This window comes from Trichophyton verrucosum (genome assembly GCF_000151505.1).
Source record: "Trichophyton verrucosum HKI 0517 chromosome Unknown contig00287_1.f1.exp, whole genome shotgun sequence".
In the NCBI taxonomy this organism is placed as follows: Eukaryota; Fungi; Ascomycota; class Eurotiomycetes; order Onygenales; family Arthrodermataceae; genus Trichophyton; species Trichophyton verrucosum.
The window spans coordinates 46,000-64,279 of record NW_003315460.1 but is presented as its reverse complement, the minus strand read 5'-3'; the positions used below and the strand labels follow the sequence as shown (position 1 = coordinate 64,279).

Genomic DNA, 18,280 nt, shown 5'->3' with positions numbered 1-18,280 from the left:
TGAAATTTTCTGGTTCTAGCCTATGCCATCTATTTTGACTACCGAAGACAGTCTGACCCCGAATTCCGCCGTGCTTTGAAACGAGATAATCGTCGGATGGCAAGAGCGGTGCGGCAGGAGAATGAAGCTCAAGGAGCTCAGCAGATGGCGAAGATCAGACAGGCAGTTGCCGATGCAAAGGACGAGGGTTTCCCAGCTGACCTTGAGGAGAGAGAAGGCTTCTTTATGAGCCAGGTTGCAAAGGGAGAGGGACTATGCGCAGACAGTACGTCAGACAGACATTAACCCCTTCTAACCCCCTCTCTCGAAGTTCGATCCTAATCTCGAGATTCTAGGCTCCTCGCATGTTGAAGCCGCCGTGGCCTTCTACAAAGCGCTCAAGGTCTATCCTCAGCCCAAGGACCTCATTGCTATCTACGACAGAACCGTGCCAAAGGACGTCCTCGAAATATTAGCCGAGATGGTCGCCATGGATCCCTCATTGAAGCTAGGTGCTTTCACCAGCGACAGCGGCGCCGAGAGCGCCCACAGCGTCGAGTAAAGCTGTACAAGGGACGAGAAAAAAAAAACAGAAAGAAAGAAAGAAACGACGACGACGGATAAAAGACCATCTCCATAGCCGCACTTCTTCTCCAAAATCCTCTCCATCTATCCTCTATCACACTCCCCGGTCTCACCTGTCCGTATATCCTATTAGCAGCCGGATTTGGATTGATAGTCACTGGCCTCGGCTACCAGCAACCAGCTCTCGCATGGATGTCTGGTAATCCTTTCTTCTTGTGCTTCTTTTTGTGGTTTGGTCGGGTTGGGACTGTTTAACACTGTACTTTAACGATATCTTCTCATGCCTGATAGGCTATTAAATGTATTATCTCCTTTCTCCTGCCCTGGGCTCTGGTTCTGGTCATAGTCGTCAAGCTTATACGTCGTACAGCCCCTTGGCCCGCAGCGCTCCTATAGAGACTACCAGCGGCCACGGCCCATGGTCCAAGGGAAGCGCCCTGTGCTATTATCACTACTATTCGCTGTTCGGGCAGCGGCAACTTGAAACAGCCAAGATAGCGGGAAAGCTGCGTCCCGGGATCAATGAACCTTTATTAACGCCAGCCGGCCCAAGGGAATGAATCCTCATTTAACAACCATCGCAGGCGGATCAAAAACCACCCTCCTTTTCCTTTCGCGCAGTCATTCTTTTCAGAGTCGATCTCTTTGTTGGAGCGACTTGCTCGCTCGTTCGTTCTCTCGCTCTCTTCACTCCTTTGAAGCGGCCCTAAGCCCTTGCCGGTCCTTACATTTCGCTCTATTTATCTTGTTGAACGAGGTAAAATTGCTACCAATCTACGATCATGAAGAAGGTGAGCGATACAAGCATTATTCCTTGATTTCACGCGATATAGATGTCGAGGCTGATGCATTTTTTACCTCAGTTCGCCTTTCTCGCGTCGCTTTGCGGCCTTCTGTCGGCCGTTGCGGCCGTGACTCCCATCGAGGTCAAGGGCTCGCAGTTCGTGAACCCGAAGACCAACACCCGTTTCCAGATGATTGGCGTTGAGTACGTTGTCTTGCCCCGTACAATGCGTTTACAATAATGGAAATAAAGTCATGGGTATATCTGTCTGATGCGCATTTCTATCGCAGCTATCAACCCGGTGGCTCATCTGGATATAAGCCAGACAGCGGCAAGGATCCCCTATCCAATGCCGATGACTGTCTGCGAGATGCCATTCTTCTCCAACGTCTTGGTGTACGTTCTCTGTTATATGTTATCATGATATCTACGGAATTAGCCACGCTGATTGCGAGTAATAGGTTAATACCATCCGCATCTACAACCTTAACCCTGCCTTGAACCATGATGAATGTGTCTCCATTTTCAATGCAGCTGGTATCTACCTATTGCTTGATGTCAGCACTCCAGAGTATGGAGAGTACTTGAACCGTGCTGAACCAGCCTCTTCGTACAACAAGCAATTCTTGACTCGTCTCTTCTCCATGGTTGAGGCATTCAAGGATTATCCCAACCTTCTCGGCTTCTTTGGCGGTAACGAGATCATCAACGAAGATGCTGCAAAGAATGTTCCTGCGTACATTCGAGTGAGTATCTACCCCTATTAAGTTAGTTTCTGTACCGACTGACAATGGCTGCAGGCTATCCAGCGTGACCTCAAGGACTACATTGCTGCCCATGCTAGCCGCGCAATTCCTGTCGGCTACTCCGCTGCTGATGTCCGTGATATACTAAAGGACACCTGGAACTACGTTACCTGCCACTCTACCCTAACCCCTTCTTCCAATGCTGATTTCTTCGGTATTAACTCTTACTCCTGGTGCGGCGACTCTAGTTACACCGAGAGTGGATATGACAAACTGGTAGAACTCTTCTCAAAGACATCTGTCCCCGTTTTCTTCTCAGAGTATGGCTGCAATGAGGTGAAACCACGTATATTCACTGAAGTTCAGGCTGTATACGGTCCAGAAATGACCAAGGCCATGTGTGGCGGCTTGATCTATGAGTACTCTCAGGAAGCCAACGAGTATGGCTTAGTTTATCTTGGTGGAAAAGACAATACCACCCTCCTTGTTGATTACGAGAACTTAGCTGGCCAGTTCAGCAAACTGGACATTAAGAAACTCCAGTCCCTCGACCTGAGCACTACCACTATCAAGCCACCAAGCTGCAAGCCCGGCTTAATCACTACCAAAGGCTTCCACAAGATGTTCACCCTTCCAATGAGACCACCTGGTGTTCAGGACATGATCAAGAATGGCATCAAGAACCCTCCGAAGGGTAAGATCGTCGAAGTCAAGAAGACCAAGGCTGAAGGCAAAATTTTCAACAAGGAGGGAAAGCTCCTCAAAAATCTGGAGCTCAAGGTTCTCAAGAATGACCAAGCTAACGTTCCTGGAGAGAACACATCTGGCACTCCTACCGGAAATGGCAAATCCTCAGACGGCTCCAAGGAAGAGTCTGGTGCAGGAATGAATATGTTCAATTCTCATTTCGCCTACGTCCTTGCTGGTATTGTTGCACTAGGACAGCTAATTGCATGAAGTTATCATAGATCCTTTAATTGATAACTAAGCCAAGGTGTCAAGCTAGCGCTAGTATATTAATACCTGATATTTAATTATGACGTTACTCTCAATTATAATAGCTCGTGTGTATATGGATTCGACATTAGACTATTCAATTCTTAATAGAAACCCCCAATCTCTGGTGCTTCCCATTTTGGACCTTCGTTGAGGTCTGTGGTCCATAATTCTTCACTGAATTCAGATTTCCATATAGAGCCCGGATAGGCCGTGTCTGCAGTATGTTTGCACATAAAACAGAGCACCAACCCATTTCTGCTGGTCCGATAATAACGCGGCCCGTATAGTTCCTAAAGCCTTTGATCAGCGATTGTAACCAGCAAAAATTGCAGAATTCTTACATGGAGACACCAAGAACAGCCGGCGAAACTAATCGAATGATACCCCTGAAGAACGATCGTGTCGTCCAATTTGTATTTCGTTTCACTCCAGTTCCTCACTAAACTTTTGTTTTGGTGGTATACAGCAATTCTAAAAGGAGTCCACTCCGCTGCTGGTTCGTCGGTAGTTTTGACTGTGCTCTCTTTCACGCCGTACTCCAGCAGTAAATTAATAAGCTCCACAGATCCGCGCTTACACGCCCAGTGTAAGGGTGACCAGGTATTTTCAGTAAACTTGACGTCTAGTGGCTGTGCTTCAAGTGCTACACGAAGAGTCTCTATAGAGCCACCGCAGGCAGCATGATGCACTATTCCGCGTCCTGTTATATCCAGTGCTTGGGGATCGATGCCATTATCAAGGAAGAATTTTAGCACATCGGCATGGCCACCTCTTGCTGCGAAGTGAGCAGGGTTTCTTCCTTCACTATCCTTATACTGTGCAGGGCCACAAAGTGGAACAAACCACTGAACAAGTTTGAGATTACCGCCGTACGCAATAGCATTCAGGTAAGTTCCATACTTCTTTGGTACAGAGGCATTTGTCGTGCCAGCCAAACCCCTAACCAAATGCATGAGCATGATCTCGTTTCCTCTGATAGCAGCTTGCAGTAAAGGTGTATATCTGAGTTTGTCGCGTTTGGTAGGATCAGCTCCCCGGAGACGAAGCATGTGAACTATCTCAACCTGGTCCCGGACAATTGCTTCGCACAGCGGACTAATCCCAAAGTTATGCTCAGGGTCCACATTTGCTCCCTTTCTGAGCAGTGTTTTAGAAATTTCAGTGAGGCCACTTCGGATTGCATAAACCAACATTGTCTCGGAGGCCACATCTTTCGTCATTGAAGGATGAATGTTAGGGCTTGCTCCCTTCCATAAAAGGAGTTTCACAATGTTAGTATAGCCGCCGAGGACTGCATTGAATAACGGTGTATAGGTCCTCGCGGGGTCAAGGACATTTTCTGCTTTGACTCCTTCCAGAAGAAGAAACTTGACAACCCAGGTGTGGCCATGAACAGACGCCTTATACAATGCTTCGTCACCCACTCTATCTTCAAGGCTTACTCCTGCTTTAACAAGGAGTTTTACGATAGCTGTATACCCTCCCGAAGCCGCATCTTTCAACGCTTTGCTTTCAGCCGTCACCACTGCGCCTTGGCTGATAAGGTATTGGAGAGCCTCAATACGCCCTTGACATGATGCTTCATATATTGGGGTATTTCCGGATGATGGAGCATGGTGTATATCTGCTCCCTCTCTCACAAGGAGCTTGATCATGTCAGTATTGCCAGCTTGGCACGCATAACACAAAGGAGTCCGTCCTGTCGACGTAGCCGCTTCGATATTAGCCCCCTTTTCGAGAAGAAACTTGACGGTTCCTAAATTTCCGCTGGAAGCAGCCAGATGCAGCGGAGTCACCCCCTCATTATCAGCTATTGCGATATCGGCATCATTGCTTATTAGACGCTCCAGTAACTTAATGTTCCCGTTCTTTGCTGTATGGTGAATAGTTGTCCGGCCTTCCTTGTTCCTCGTATCTAATTTGGCACCCTTTTCAATCAGATAGGATATAATTTGGTTATCGCCATTAGCGATGGCGGCATTTACCGCACTTCCATATTCACCCCCCTCTAAATTAACATCAGCTCCTGATTCAACCAATAGCTCGACGATTGGCATCTCGCCCCCGAAGCAGGCCACTTGCAAGGCAGTCCCGAATCGCCCAGCAAGAGCGTCGGGATCCTCTGCATGTTCTTTCAAAGAGATTCTAGCAACATCCAGTAACCTGAGCCGGCAAGAATGGTAAAGGGGCCCCGCCCCTACTCCTCCGACATGATGCTTCCATCGAATGAAGTTAGGGCTTTTGTGGAAAAAGTGACTGATTTGTTGAGCCAACTGACTGTTCTCCCCAGCGGCAAGCGCATGTGTGTCGAATGAAGTAGCGGCATAATTGAGGAAAGACCCATCGTCTACGTCAAAAGTAGGCAAAACACTGCAGTCCCATACTTCAGGATAGGTAAGATAGCGAAGACAAGTTTTAGCAAGTATACTATGTTGCATAGCTTGGCTGGCGGAACTGGACAACAGCTTTCCTGGACTTGAAATATTCCCAAAGTTTGCAAACTTTGAGAGGAGATATTCTTTAACTGAAGCATGGACTAAATGAATTGTCCCGTAACCTTGAGGGGTATCAATATTCCATCTCATCATATAGTCTGGAGCCTCGATCCGAACCTCAATTAACGAGCCACAAAGCTCCTTGATTTCACCATTAACATATTCTTCGTCGATCTCTTCTGGAAGTTCGTCCACAGGAAACTCAGGAGGTTCATCATCGTTCAGATCATTTTCACCGTTACCTTCCTCTCCTTCTTCCCCTACTTCCTCGTCGTCATCATCACAAATGGCAAGTGCTTGGACTAACTCGGATAATTTCAGTGGTCTGTACGCAAAAGTAGCCCAGCGGAGAATGGACATGGCACGGCGCCTTTCGTTAGCTGGCTGCCTTTGAATGTTTGCCCAATTGCGCTCATATACTTGATAGAGTCCAGTTGGCATAGTTGAGACTATATTTCGAAGCTGTTTCTCGTTCTTGCCGCTACGCAGCTGGTCTTGTTGCATCTTGATCCAAAGAAACATTCCCTCACACTTCTCTGCCATTTGAGCGGCTAATTCCCGTCGAAGAGAGGCGTCTTTCTTCCCGAGTTTCTTATTGACAATGCTTTCCGAGTAGAGCTGGATCTCAGACTTGGTTTTAGACTTTGAAATTTGACACTGAAGCATAGTGCTTTCCCCCTTATTTCCAGGGGAAGGGGAAAGTTCTTGGTTTAAATCAACTTCATCCCGGCTCACGATTAAAACCCGACATTTAACGCCCTTTGCGTGCTCTTTCAGTCCTCGAAGTAGCTGGGCTCGTTCGTCATCATGTATTTCGTATTCATCCAGCCCGTCTAAAACAAAAGTAAAAGGGGTAGTATCGGAGGCGATAGCTTTAAATAGTTTCCAGACTTCAGCTTGCGATGCTCTTCTGCCTGCTTCAACATGGTCCATTGCTTGTTGAACCAGTTCTAAATTCCGTTCATCGTGCCGTGCAGCTTGAGAAATCCACGAGCGTACCACGCCATCTGGATGTCCTCCTGCCTGAACATGACTAGTAGAGAAGAAGTACGCTAACGGGTGGCTTGACTTCTCAGTAAACTGCTGGATGATTTTTGCGCATAGGACAGATTTTCCAGAACCTGCTGGACCACATATCCAAAGGAATTTGGCTGTTTCCCGAGGAAAATAATCTGATTCCCAAGTCTTATAAGCAGGCTCGGTAGTAATCCAGTTACAAGTACCATCTAGACAAGCTGATAAATGTCTCTCATATTGCTGCTCGGTCTCAGGGGCATCTAGCCACTCTTCAACTCTCTTCTGTGTTTGGATAAGAGTGTTCTTTCGTGTTTCTATGAGCAAGGCCCTAATATCCTTAACAAGGGAATCTGATCTACCATACTGTTAGCTTTCCTCTTCAACATTCACAGAATAGCAATAGCGAGTGCCACCGTACCCGTCTTTCTCTTTAGGAAGGAGATTGTGCAGTTCATCAACAAACTTTCCAAACATTGTAACCTGGGAGGTGAAGCTTCCCTTTCCCCTGAGGGCCCAGCTAATTCCACCTCTAATGGAAGGTTTTGAACTATTCTTGCTTGCCTTTCCTTCACTTTCAGCAGAAGATACCACAACTTGAGGTACTCGTAACCGAGATTGTGAACGCTCTATCGAGTCAAAAAGCGTGCTAATTTCTTCAAGAACTAGCTTAACGGCCGACAATATCTCTGGCTCATCAAGACGAACATGATGACTGTCTTTCAGGACTCCGTTCTCAATGCCAGCGTATGTCGCCCAGTCCTTTAGTCTGACCTTGTTGGCCTCAAAGCTCACAACAGTTTGCCGTGACTGAGTCGAGAATTCTCTATAATTCGACACTCGATCGAGGACATCCATGCAGACGCTGAAAAGGCCTGCAACGCCCATAACAAGGCCGGCGACCTCCATATTGAGCTGGTTTCCAATCGAGTTTCATGTGGATGTGCTCAAAAACAATAAATATATATATTTCGAAGATATGATATTAAAAATGCGAACCTTTTAAGAAGGGGTATTTACGGCGGCCCTGTTGGAGGGTAAGGCCCCCAACTGCTAAGCGCCGACATGCCTGCATGCACAAGCTACCTTGCATGTAGCTTGCTGCCAATCAGTAAGCGCTATTACAGGTATCCCACGATTACAAAAATAGACTAGGGGCGACATTGCTAGACAATCTCTCTTGGTTTAAAGCGCGTATAGTAATCACATATCCATAATGCAACATGTTCTCCTTGAGGTATCAAGCGCGTCCTCGAAATATCAGGTAGGATGTTAAAGATGACCAGACGTCGCAGGTTTCCCTTTCCGGTTTAGTGACTAATTCTGCGACCAAAAACCTTATTAGGTAATCACAACGCCGGTTATGGATATTCTATTTTCCGAATTGCTTACATAACACAGGACACCTCTGACTCTTTAGCCAAAAGCGGTTAGCGCAGTGCCTGTCCTGCTCGCTCAGCCTTCTTTTCCCTTCCTGGCGTCTTTTCGCTCTTCTTCTTCTTCTTCCGCTGAGACTTCCAACCTTCAACCTCTCTCGATCTCAACTTCACTCGACCATCCAGGAGAACAGAACCAGCTGCATATTCACTATCCTCACATTCACCACGACAACGACTTGTGCTCTCGACTGTCCTTTTAGCGACCAAGCTATATCTTCTCTGCTGCCACTCCAGCACTTTCAGTCTGCGACACCAGCAACTGCCCAACGCGCGTCGATAAGCCCTCTCGACCTGCTGCGTCCAGTCTGATACTGCTATATTCCAAGTCTCAAAAGCCCCAGTTTCAAAGCCAAGCCATCATGTCTGAAAAGCTCGACAAGGCTCTTGATGAGCTTGTTAGCTCTCGCCGCCAGGCGCGTCGCCAGCGTCGCCCTGCCGCGAAGGCTGCAAAGGCCGCTCCCGTCGGAGGAGTCAGAAAATCTACTAGGCAACCCAAGCCAACATCCAAAGCCACACCTACTGCACCTGCTGCAGGATCAGGAGATGGAAAAATCATCGTGAGCGGCTTGGTAAGCCATTAATTCTTCCTCCTGGCCTTACTTGTCATTCGAGTGAAAGAAACTTACAGCTGCTAACTGCGCGTTCGTCTAGCCCTCCGATGTTAATGAAGCAAATATCAAGGTATGTTGATAGAGACGCTCTTCGGAGTTTCATTCGCCGTCTCCGTTTCAGCCATTTTGCTTCGAACGTGACGATCGGAAGAGTCGGCTTTCCTATTTTTTCTTCCCACGCGAAAAACCAAAGGCGGACTTGATCTCAGTGCGGCTATACTCCGTGGTGATGGCCTATCAATAGCGCGTGTGAACTATGGCTTCTTGAGCTCTCTTGCTATCAGACGGTCGATCCCTTCCTATCTTTCGCTCGCCTATGCTGAGGCATGACGCAGAGACTTATGGAAGGTTGTATCCTGTCATGGCCTTAAAAATAAAGATAAAAAGACCCGGTATATGCCTTGTGGGGTGCACTTGAGCGGTCAAGCCGACGCGTCATGGCATTATTCAAAATATGCTAGACTTTTGGCTCTTTCATTGGAAGTGAGGAGAATCAGCGAGCGCAGCAGCGGTTGAACAGCATAGCATAATGATCCATCCGTCATCACCTCAATAGTACTCGGTATCTGCGACATGTCGATCGAGTTATCTATTTTTGCAATCAACTCTCGCCAGCGACGCCTTTGTGAGGGCCAAGCTTTCCGACCTAGTTGATGCGCAATATTCACAACCGTGACGTTATCGCTGCCTGTGGTGCTCCCTTTTCAACCAGCCTACTCTAAAACCAATAATCTCCTACACCATCTTTTACTGGCTCTAGGACCAACCCTTGTGGAGGTGTTAATCTCTTCACTGTCTACTGGAATCTCTGGATACCCCAAATACGAACCCTTTTCTACTCCAGACTGATGTTGCTACCTCAGCCGAAATGCAGGTCAAGGCAACCCTGGCTCCACCCGATTCGTTCGTGCTAACTACTAACCTGGCTGTTATGCTGTGCTCGCTGGTCTGTTTGGGGTCTGGAATATTCTTATAAATTTCGCTCGAAAGCCGATGATCCCGATTGCTCATATTCAATGCTTCGGCAAACGTACTTTGAAACTACGAACATACTGATGAGTCTCGTGTTACCGATAGGAATACTTCCACAAGTCAGCGGGACCTGTCAAGAAGGTCATGCTGACCTACAATCAGAACGGCACCAGCCGTGGTATCGCTTCTATCATATTCAGCCGCCCTGAAACTGCTATCAAAGCTGCTAAGGAGCTGAATGGACTCCTGATCGACAAACGCCCCATTAAAGTAAGTATATTCAAATCATTTATCAGTTCTCTACTGAAACTAACATGACCTCAATCTAGATTGAGGTTGTTGTTGATGCATCCCGTGCGCCTCCGGTTCCTACACCCAAGCCATTGACCGAGCGTGTTGCGTAAGTTTTCTCCCACTGTCTACCTGCAGTGGTTTTGTAGCTCTTTTTATTCACTAACAAACAGTAGTCAACCAAAGTCTCAGCCCAAGCCCGCTTCTGCTGCGAAAGCTGGACGAAAGAGAGATGCCCGCGGTCGAACCCAACGGGGCCGCAACGCCGGTCGCCCAAAGTCCAAGACCCTTGAAGAGCTTGATGCTGAAATGGTAAACTACTTCGCCGAAGCTCCTGCCAGTACTAACGCTCCCGCTCCTGCAGCCAATGGTGCTGCTCCACAGCCCGCTGGTAACGGCGAAGACCTCGGAATGGTTGATGAGATCTCCGTAAGTAGATGGTTTATTCCAGTGCTCTTTAAGTACTATCCCAATGCTAACGTTGTGTTCCAGTAAATTATTTCGCTTTAAGCATTTGTCCAAGGGCTCGCTGGCTACTTTGAGGATCCCGGATGTAATTGACTCCTTGAGACTGTCTTCTCTTTTCTCTTCCAATGTGCTATGTTTTTAATACCTCTTTCTCCTTGTCCGAAGTCAGGCTTCAAAGTGTCTTTTATTCAAAAAGAAAGAAACCAAAAAAAAAATATGAGCCATTCCCCCAACAAGTTACACTTCTATCTCGATCGAGTTCCGGCGCTTACCTCACTTGTTCGTGCCTCTTTCTTTCCTTTGTTTGTTTGTATCCCGCCCTGATGCCTTTTTCATTTGAGCTTAATCATCATCCTACTTGTCTGCTTGGGCGTTCGTCATATTCTGGGAATGGGGGGGTTGGTAGTTCTTGTGGTCCAAAGTAAATATTCGCGTCTCGCAGACAATTCAAGATTGAAACCATATGCTGAGCACTGAAGTTTTCATTGATAATAATACGTATAGTAAAGTATAGGTATTGATTATGTGCTAGTCTGAATAGAGATGTTTCAATTGATTGAGTCGTTCTTTTGTGGGAAAGGCATGAAAGGGCATGCAATTATCTACTGCTGTGAGCCCAATATGGTTGAATTATCAAAACACTTTCACACTATCATTGTGTGTTATAACTACATTTCTTCCACTGTCCATAACTCGCACTCGTGTTGAACCAGTGTAATCTGGAACATTCGAAGTGTAGTTATTCTGATAGTTTCAGTTCTTATGAAAAAATGGTTGACAAAAGTTCCCAGGGCCAACTATGGCTAATGGGGTATAAAGAGCGAATCTAACCATTATCAACATATATTGTCCGAGTGTCCACCAGTTTTCGCATTAGAGACTCTTGATACTACTTTACACTACAACTACTTATGATCCTGCAATTGTTATTAAATACCGCTTGATCAAGCTAGAGCGCAAGTAGGAGATACAAAGGATATGGGAGTCATAATGCCCCGGGCAGTTGGAGAATTAGCTATTCAGTTGCCTTTTACGAGAATTCCGGTAAAGTGCCTGCAACAGTCATGAGTCCTTAAGTCCAAACCTTGACCCTGGTCTGCAGCGAGCTTTTTGGAAGTTTGGAAGAGCTCGATAGATGATTCGTTGTTTACCGACATCCCCAGTCCGACCGGAGTCTTGTTCATGAAGAGCTATTGGCTGTAAATGAGTATACCCCTATTTTCCCTCGCCAGTCGGGTGTTTTTGTTGGATATATCCCTCAAGACCCAACCCCAGAACCTCTATCAAACCGGTTTCCCTTTACAGAGTATGGATATCAACTTCTTCAAGCATCCGGCCGCCCTCCTTTCATGTCTTTGTCTACCAACAAAACAAGTAACCAGGCCTTGGGTGTGAAAGTAGCCAGGCGGCCGGGTCGGTCACCTCTTCCGCCCCCCGACCTTTATTGTTTATTAGTTATATGTTTGTTTGCGTTCAGAACAAGGCCAGCTGAACAAAGAAAGTTGATCGATCGATCGAAACAATGTTGCACTATAACTGATTTGCCCTTGACAGCCTCAGATGCAAAAATCACCCTTCATGAATCTGGTCAAAACTTGCGCCACTTGTGATTCACCGGGCATCGGTTGATCTGCAGGGTACCTGTGGCTCGAGGGCCAAAGAAAGGATGCATCCCTTTGATGAAGCTGTCACTGCGCGCCATACACTGCGCCGTCCTATTTGCAGTTACATGACCAAGGAACGCACATAACAAGAGAAACAGGCTTTTTCTCGTTTCGACGATGCGGCTCAGCCAATCAGAAAGTCGGCTCGGGCCTATTTGCGATGTGATCTGAACAATCGAGATTCGGTATGCATGAGGGCGGAGGTGATGCGGGCTTGATGTATCACCGTGAGTGATATAGTATATATAGAGTCGCTGTTGAATGAAAGCTTTGTCTGTCTGGGGGAAGAAGTTACCAGCGACGAGGGTGGGCTCTAAAATATGGATGTGTGCCACCCCCTCTTGCCTCTCTCTTGCGGGTGATGTGGTCTATCGCAACCGTGTTTGTTTTGTTTTCTTGGTTAGGTTTTGCCTGTAGATCGAGATTTAGTTTATGAAAACAAGAAAACTAGCGAGAGGATAGAAAATCGACCTCCCAATGTGATCTATGCGTTTTTCATTCTCATACTTCATACCAAGATCCTAGATTGAGTGACTGGGTTCGAGTCATGGAACTTGAATGTGAAAGCGACTCCCGTACTCGGGGAATATCTTGCATTGTTTGTACCTCGTATAGATTCCGGGTTGGGGATGTATGTAGGGCTTGGATATGGCTTGAAAAGCGACAATCTAAAGGGAATTTCCTGCTTTTCCAACATAGCTTCACAGGATCGATGTGCGTATATACGTGTCCTTCCGCAAAGGGGGGTAAATGAAGGGTAAATGCATGCTAGTCTAGGCTGGGCCGTTGGGAGCCTGGAATCAGGTCTAGCCACAGTCTTTTTATCCATTGAGACTGTGTACGGAGGATATTCATGGGGAGGGATTTTCAAACGTGGGAGAGGCGCGCACCCGGTCACCGCTTAGTACACTATCTCGAGCCATTATCACTAGACAACGGGTAGCCTTATAGCAGCACACGACACGACTTCATCTCAGCTTCTGGAATGATCCTTTTTTCAATAGTTTCCCGCGATCTAGTGACGGAACTCAGTAAACTAGATGGTTTCGGGTGTTGAGGTGAGGATCTCCCATCATGGCTGCCAGGTGGCTGGCGATAGTAGCGGTGAGATTTTCAAACAGAAAAAGAGTTAAGGCATGAATAATTCACCGACACGAAAGGGCTGAACTATTGGGCTTGCCTCCTGTCCGTCTCGCCATGCTTCTCCTCTAGCCGGAAATCGGAGCTGCAAAGTACGTGAAGAGGAGGCCGAACGGTGTCGAATAGCGGTGATGCAAGAATCAAGATCGAGCTTGAGGATCTCTGCAGCTAGCCCTACGGCAGGCAGAGTCGAAAGCAAGCGGTGTGCTCGACAGCCATAATGGCAATGGCTATTTGCCTAAATTATTATGACAGGTCCCTGCAGAAAAAGGCGAAATACGATCATGAATCGCAACCGAACTGCCCAGTATGGAGTTACTGAGTATGTGACGAACAATATCTTGTTCATGCAGACAACCCGCTTGTGAGGGTTGAAGCAGCTGGCTCTGGACCCTGATATTGACATCGAGCCTGTCTCGGCCCGCCCGAGCCCCATGTATCCATATCATCCCACAATCGGACCCATCTGTAGCTTCATGCTGTGCGATGATATTCTTCAACGCGGGGGTATCGATATGATGCGTCTGTGGCTGGAGCCGGCAGACACGCATCCTTGATATCAGGCAGTTGGTATTCAAACAGGAGCTATGGAGTAGGCCATTGCAAATATGATGTTTACAAGGAAAAACGAGCATTAGTCTTGTACTCAGCCCATTTGGCCGTAGCATTGTCAATGTACACCCGTCCTCCGTCCGTAGCAGTGAGTTTCTTCATCGTCGCCGTCGCTGCCAGGCCTTCCGTCTCTGTGCACAGATCGACTTACATAATCAACATTAGCCACGTGATATATCAATCGTGATTGGCTGGGAAAGTAAGACTCCTGATTGGCGGAAGGAACGTCGAACTTCCCCTGAACTGAAGAAAACGCAAACAAAAGCAAAGAGCAAACGAAGAACGCAGAAGAAGCGAAGAAAAAGAGATCTCAGATCGCTGGCTTCTTCCGTGCCACGTACAGACACAGGACACACAGGCTGGATAACAAACACCTCCGGGGTATGTCTGACTCGCTGAAATGAAAATACTGGGCTGGAGATGCCCTCTTGGGCTACACGTTTGAAGACACACCACCAGTGGGCTCCAGAGTCTGGGGATTCCGGGGTATGCTGTCTCTTCTCAGTTATGAATCGGTCCTGCCCCCACACAGACAGGACGTTAGTGCGCTCACATAACACTGGAACATGTACGGAGTAAAGGGACGGGATCTGCGGGAATCAGGATAGAAGCCAGCCAAAGATGAAGGGTAAGAAAAGCCACACCCTTGGACCTGCGTCTGCATCCTCCATGAGGCGAGGCGACTGGCGCCCGCCACCGTCAGCTCCCCACGAACTCCAGACGCCTCCCCAGACGCCTCCCTTTTGCCTTCCCGTCTATCAAACCTCCCCCTCATGGAAGAGGAGGAGAAGGAGGGGAGGGTGCGAGGTCTGACCGCGTGTCATTTCACATCTGGGACAGCAGAGTGTAAATGTGAAGAAAGTAAGGGGTAAACGCCGGGAGTGGAGGCACCAAGATGCCACTTTGCACTGCAGAATACACGCATAAACATCGAACAGACGGAATAATGATAGAATGAAATGATCACTACAGGGACCAGTTGGTCAAGTCAGCTTTCGACTCCGGTACGGAGGTAGACCGTGCGATGGATTGATGGTTAATACGCATTTCGATCGAGCCTGATCTGATTCGATCTGTCCCAAGATATCGCCACCTCGACATGGCAGAATATCCGTGCATTTCGTGTGTACGTACGAGTGTGTTTTGTGTGTGTACGGGACAGTCCCTGTCGAACTATCAGGTTTTCTAGCGATAGTTCTAGACAGACATGGTAGGACACCAACTAGTCGGTCCAGGTACAAAGGGACTTGGTCCCATGGATTCGGGATCTGGCTTTGTCCCGTCACGTCGGGAGAGTTTAACCCTTTTCCACAACAGGTCGGACTATCACATTCACATATTCACAAAATAACGAATGAATGGACTGTCTATTCGACCTCGCTTTCTTTTTCGCCGCCCCCTCCTTCGTTTTTAGCTGCTAACTATTGAAGATCATTGGTTTCATTCGAAATTGCCTTTTTCCTTGATTTGGGACGACGATTGGAGTCTCACTGTGGAGACGCGGAAGGGAGGGAGGCTGGCGGTCCGTCCTTCCGCCCCAAGCCTGCCCGCCTCTTGAGCGTGCAGAGTGCGAGAAGGGAGAGATCTGAATGATCCAGAGCTCGAACTGGGCTGGCAAGGGCGAATTTAATTATTTTAATGCTGCATATTTTAAATACACTAACTAGGCATTAGTTTCCCAGTTAGTGTGCACTAACTGTCCCATCGTACATATGATGGGTCGTTTGTCCTCCCAGCTTCCTCTCTTCACGCTCCCCGAGTGGTGGAATTGCTCCCAAGCCCAAGCCCCTGCCGGTGGGGGTCCAGGGTTTTGGGACGTCTCTTGAACCATGTGTGGCCTTCTCAATTCCGTCTTGCCAGGGGAGGACTGTCCTCGATACGACAGCCAGCAGGGGAACAGCTGGCAACAAAGGCGAGGATGGAAGAGAAGCTGAATGTGAGGAAGCATACTCTGTAAAAGGTATGCAAAAAAATTTTTTTTTTTAAAGTCCTACTCCGTACGGAGTACTCCGTATTATTATATGGTATACGAAGCATTCTCGTCGAAATCCCAGGTAATAATATGTGGAATATCTGGAGGCAAACTGGTCATCAGCAAAGTGATTCGTTCGCACTGACTGTGGTTGCAGATGCCTACGAAGTATGGGTGCAGAGTGTCTCCTCCTCTGTGCCTGTCTCGATCGGAGCCATGGCTGAGAGTTGCCCGCCACTTTGGACGTTGGGTCCTTGATGATCCTTCATTTCCTCCTCTCCATCAAAGTGCGCACACACGAACAGCATATCCATTCGTGGCCAGCCCCTCATGAGGGATAGGCTAGGAAGTGATTCCTGCCCAGTGGGAGACTAGCTGCTTGGCTAATAACGGTGGAAGGGCAGCTCGAGACCATCGCTGCAACGTTTACGGATTTTATGAGAAGACATGACGCTAGCGGGACATGACAGCCTCCCTGACTGGTCTGTTTCGATCAGTCGTTCCCAACTAGTCAAGGGTAAACGACGATTCATCTCGACGTGGTTGGCTCACCTGTTCACCTGTCACTGTCCTGGTTCTCTGGTTCGCCCTCGTCTTTTATTATTTGTGATGGGTATGGCTGAATCGAGCGACTCAGTCGAGGAAGACTAGTAAGGCGGATTTTCGATGCATCTGCAGCACCCACACGTGTATGCAAGGGCAGAGAGCCAGTGGTTCGTCTCCTGGTGATGCTTCGTCGATTCGTGAGTTGAAACATCGACCTGCAAATACACATAAATTCAGGACGGCGATGTGGTGTGGTGCTCTGTAGCGTTGGGCTGAGAAGGCTGTCACCCCTTTTGCCAGTCAAGCCAAAGGGTTACGACGAGCGGATACACTATACACTTTCGATGGCAAGCCATTCTGAATCAATGAGCACCGAGGGAAGGGAACCGGACAGGAGTCTCGATCGGCCTGGTCAGTCGCCGTTTAATCTCTTCGACTTTCCCCTTCCCCAATCTTCCCCAAGATTCGTTGTCTTAACGGTCTCGACTCCCACAACTCCAGAGATCATCAGCTTAGTCTGTCAACGGCGTCTTTCCAGTGGACGTCCAAGCTACCCTATAAGGATGTACAACGCAACATAAGGGCTCCGTAGCGCTGGAGCATTCAGACCCAAGAGAAGGGATCAAACCGTCAGACCAATCATCCACAACAGGACGGCTTGTGTACGCTTATTCGAGAGTAATGCAGAAGAAGGAAAAAAAAACCTCCATCGGGCTAAGTAACCGTCTCTATCCTCCACGAGTCAAGCCTTTCCCAGCCAGCAGAGAGGGAAGTCGCCCCCTATTCCTGCTGTTTTTCTTTTTCAAGTCGTTCTTTTTTGTGTGTATTTTATTATTTTATTATTCCTGCGGAACAAAAATGACACGGCGAGAAAAGAAAAGCGACAGCTAACAAAAACAAAAAGGAAACGGAACCTAACAAGCTATCGCGGGTCCGATTCCGACAAGTCGCTGCCTCACGTTCCCCGGACCAGGGTCGTGTCTGTGTACGATGCAGAGGCACACGCACACAAAGAGTGACCGGCAGGCGTCTACGGGATAAATCGCATGCGGCGGCAGTTGGATGGTCGGCGTGATGAGACGCTGGTGAGCGGTCAGGTTGACTCTCCCACGGGCCTTCTTTTGCTTCTGCCTCGCCGGCTCTCTACCACGGAACCAGCGAGAGCAAGAGAGAGAGAGAGTGTGTGTGTGGGTGTGCGAGAGAAGCCTGGTCCTGACCGTCTATTTACTCTGCGTATCGGGGATGTCTGATGCCTCTCCGGCTGGACTCTTGACAAAGACAATGGCAGCTGTCCCGACGGCCCGGCACATTCATCCCCCAAGCGACACAGACGGAACAGCATATAGATATAGAAAGCAGCGCATACAAAGAGGGAGCACAAAGCAAAGCACAAACGCGAAGCGAGAGGGAGAAAGAACTGGAGTCCCAGCGCTGCGGAATAAAGGGAAATAAATGCAAAAATGCAAAAATAAAAAGGCTCATCACAATCCAGTCAATCAGAGCGATTGTTATTACGATTATTATGGGTAAGCCGGCGAATCGCGGCTGGCTGACTGGGATAATATTATTTATTTTTATCCTCCGTATGGGCTTCTCTTCCCCGGTGGCCCCCCCCTTCCCCCCGCCCCCTGCAGTGGCCCTCCTGCACTCCGCCAACGGCTTTTTTTTTTTTTTTTTACGGAGCCAGCCAGTCGAAGAGACTGAAAACTGAGAACGATGGAGATGAGCTTATGGAGCCTTAAGCACGGAGGACCGTAGATGGCCTACGAATACATTTTGCGCACGGCGTACGGCACTTACATGGCTGCCTGTGACCCTGATGCTGCCCGTAACCGGCCCTTGCGTCACTCAACGGCGTCGACTCGACTCGAACTCGACCAGCAGTCCCGGCCGGAGCAGGTGGCCGTCCACTTCTGCCGTGGCGCGACAAGCCCAGGGACAACAAAACACAGGGGAGGGAGGG

At 48.2% G+C, this 18,280-nt stretch overlaps 5 protein-coding genes across 5 annotated transcripts; 4 read left to right on the top strand and 1 right to left on the bottom strand.

Annotated features, from left to right (window-relative positions):
• Window positions 1-96: 96 nt before the first annotated feature.
• TRV_03408 (uncharacterized protein) lies at window positions 97-541 on the top strand (the record flags this gene model as incomplete). The annotated part of the gene is made up of 2 exons (XM_003022412.1): window positions 97-265; window positions 336-541. The coding sequence occupies 2 exons, from the start codon at window positions 97-99 to the stop codon at window positions 539-541; spliced, it is 375 nt and encodes a 124-aa protein (XP_003022458.1).
• Window positions 542-1,588: 1,047 nt separating this feature from the next.
• Window positions 1,589-3,051, top strand: TRV_03407 (uncharacterized protein; the record flags this gene model as incomplete). Its single annotated transcript, XM_003022411.1, has 3 exons — window positions 1,589-1,744; window positions 1,810-2,094; window positions 2,149-3,051. The coding sequence occupies 3 exons, from the start codon at window positions 1,589-1,591 to the stop codon at window positions 3,049-3,051; spliced, it is 1,344 nt and encodes a 447-aa protein (XP_003022457.1).
• Window positions 3,052-3,383: 332 nt separating this feature from the next.
• On the bottom strand, window positions 3,384-7,511 carry TRV_03406 (uncharacterized protein; the record flags this gene model as incomplete). Its single annotated transcript, XM_003022410.1, has 2 exons — window positions 3,384-6,933; window positions 7,024-7,511. The coding sequence occupies 2 exons, from the start codon at window positions 7,509-7,511 to the stop codon at window positions 3,384-3,386; spliced, it is 4,038 nt and encodes a 1,345-aa protein (XP_003022456.1).
• Window positions 7,512-8,400: 889 nt separating this feature from the next.
• On the top strand, window positions 8,401-8,622 carry TRV_03405 (mRNA export factor Mlo3, putative; the record flags this gene model as incomplete). The annotated part of the gene is made up of 1 exon (XM_003022409.1): window positions 8,401-8,622. The coding sequence occupies one exon, from the start codon at window positions 8,401-8,403 to the stop codon at window positions 8,620-8,622; it is 222 nt and encodes a 73-aa protein (XP_003022455.1).
• Window positions 8,623-9,768: 1,146 nt separating this feature from the next.
• On the top strand, window positions 9,769-10,410 carry TRV_03404 (uncharacterized protein; the record flags this gene model as incomplete). Its single annotated transcript, XM_003022408.1, has 3 exons — window positions 9,769-9,894; window positions 9,954-10,024; window positions 10,092-10,410. The coding sequence occupies 3 exons, from the start codon at window positions 9,769-9,771 to the stop codon at window positions 10,408-10,410; spliced, it is 516 nt and encodes a 171-aa protein (XP_003022454.1).
• Between the last annotated feature and the right edge of the window lie 7,870 nt (window positions 10,411-18,280).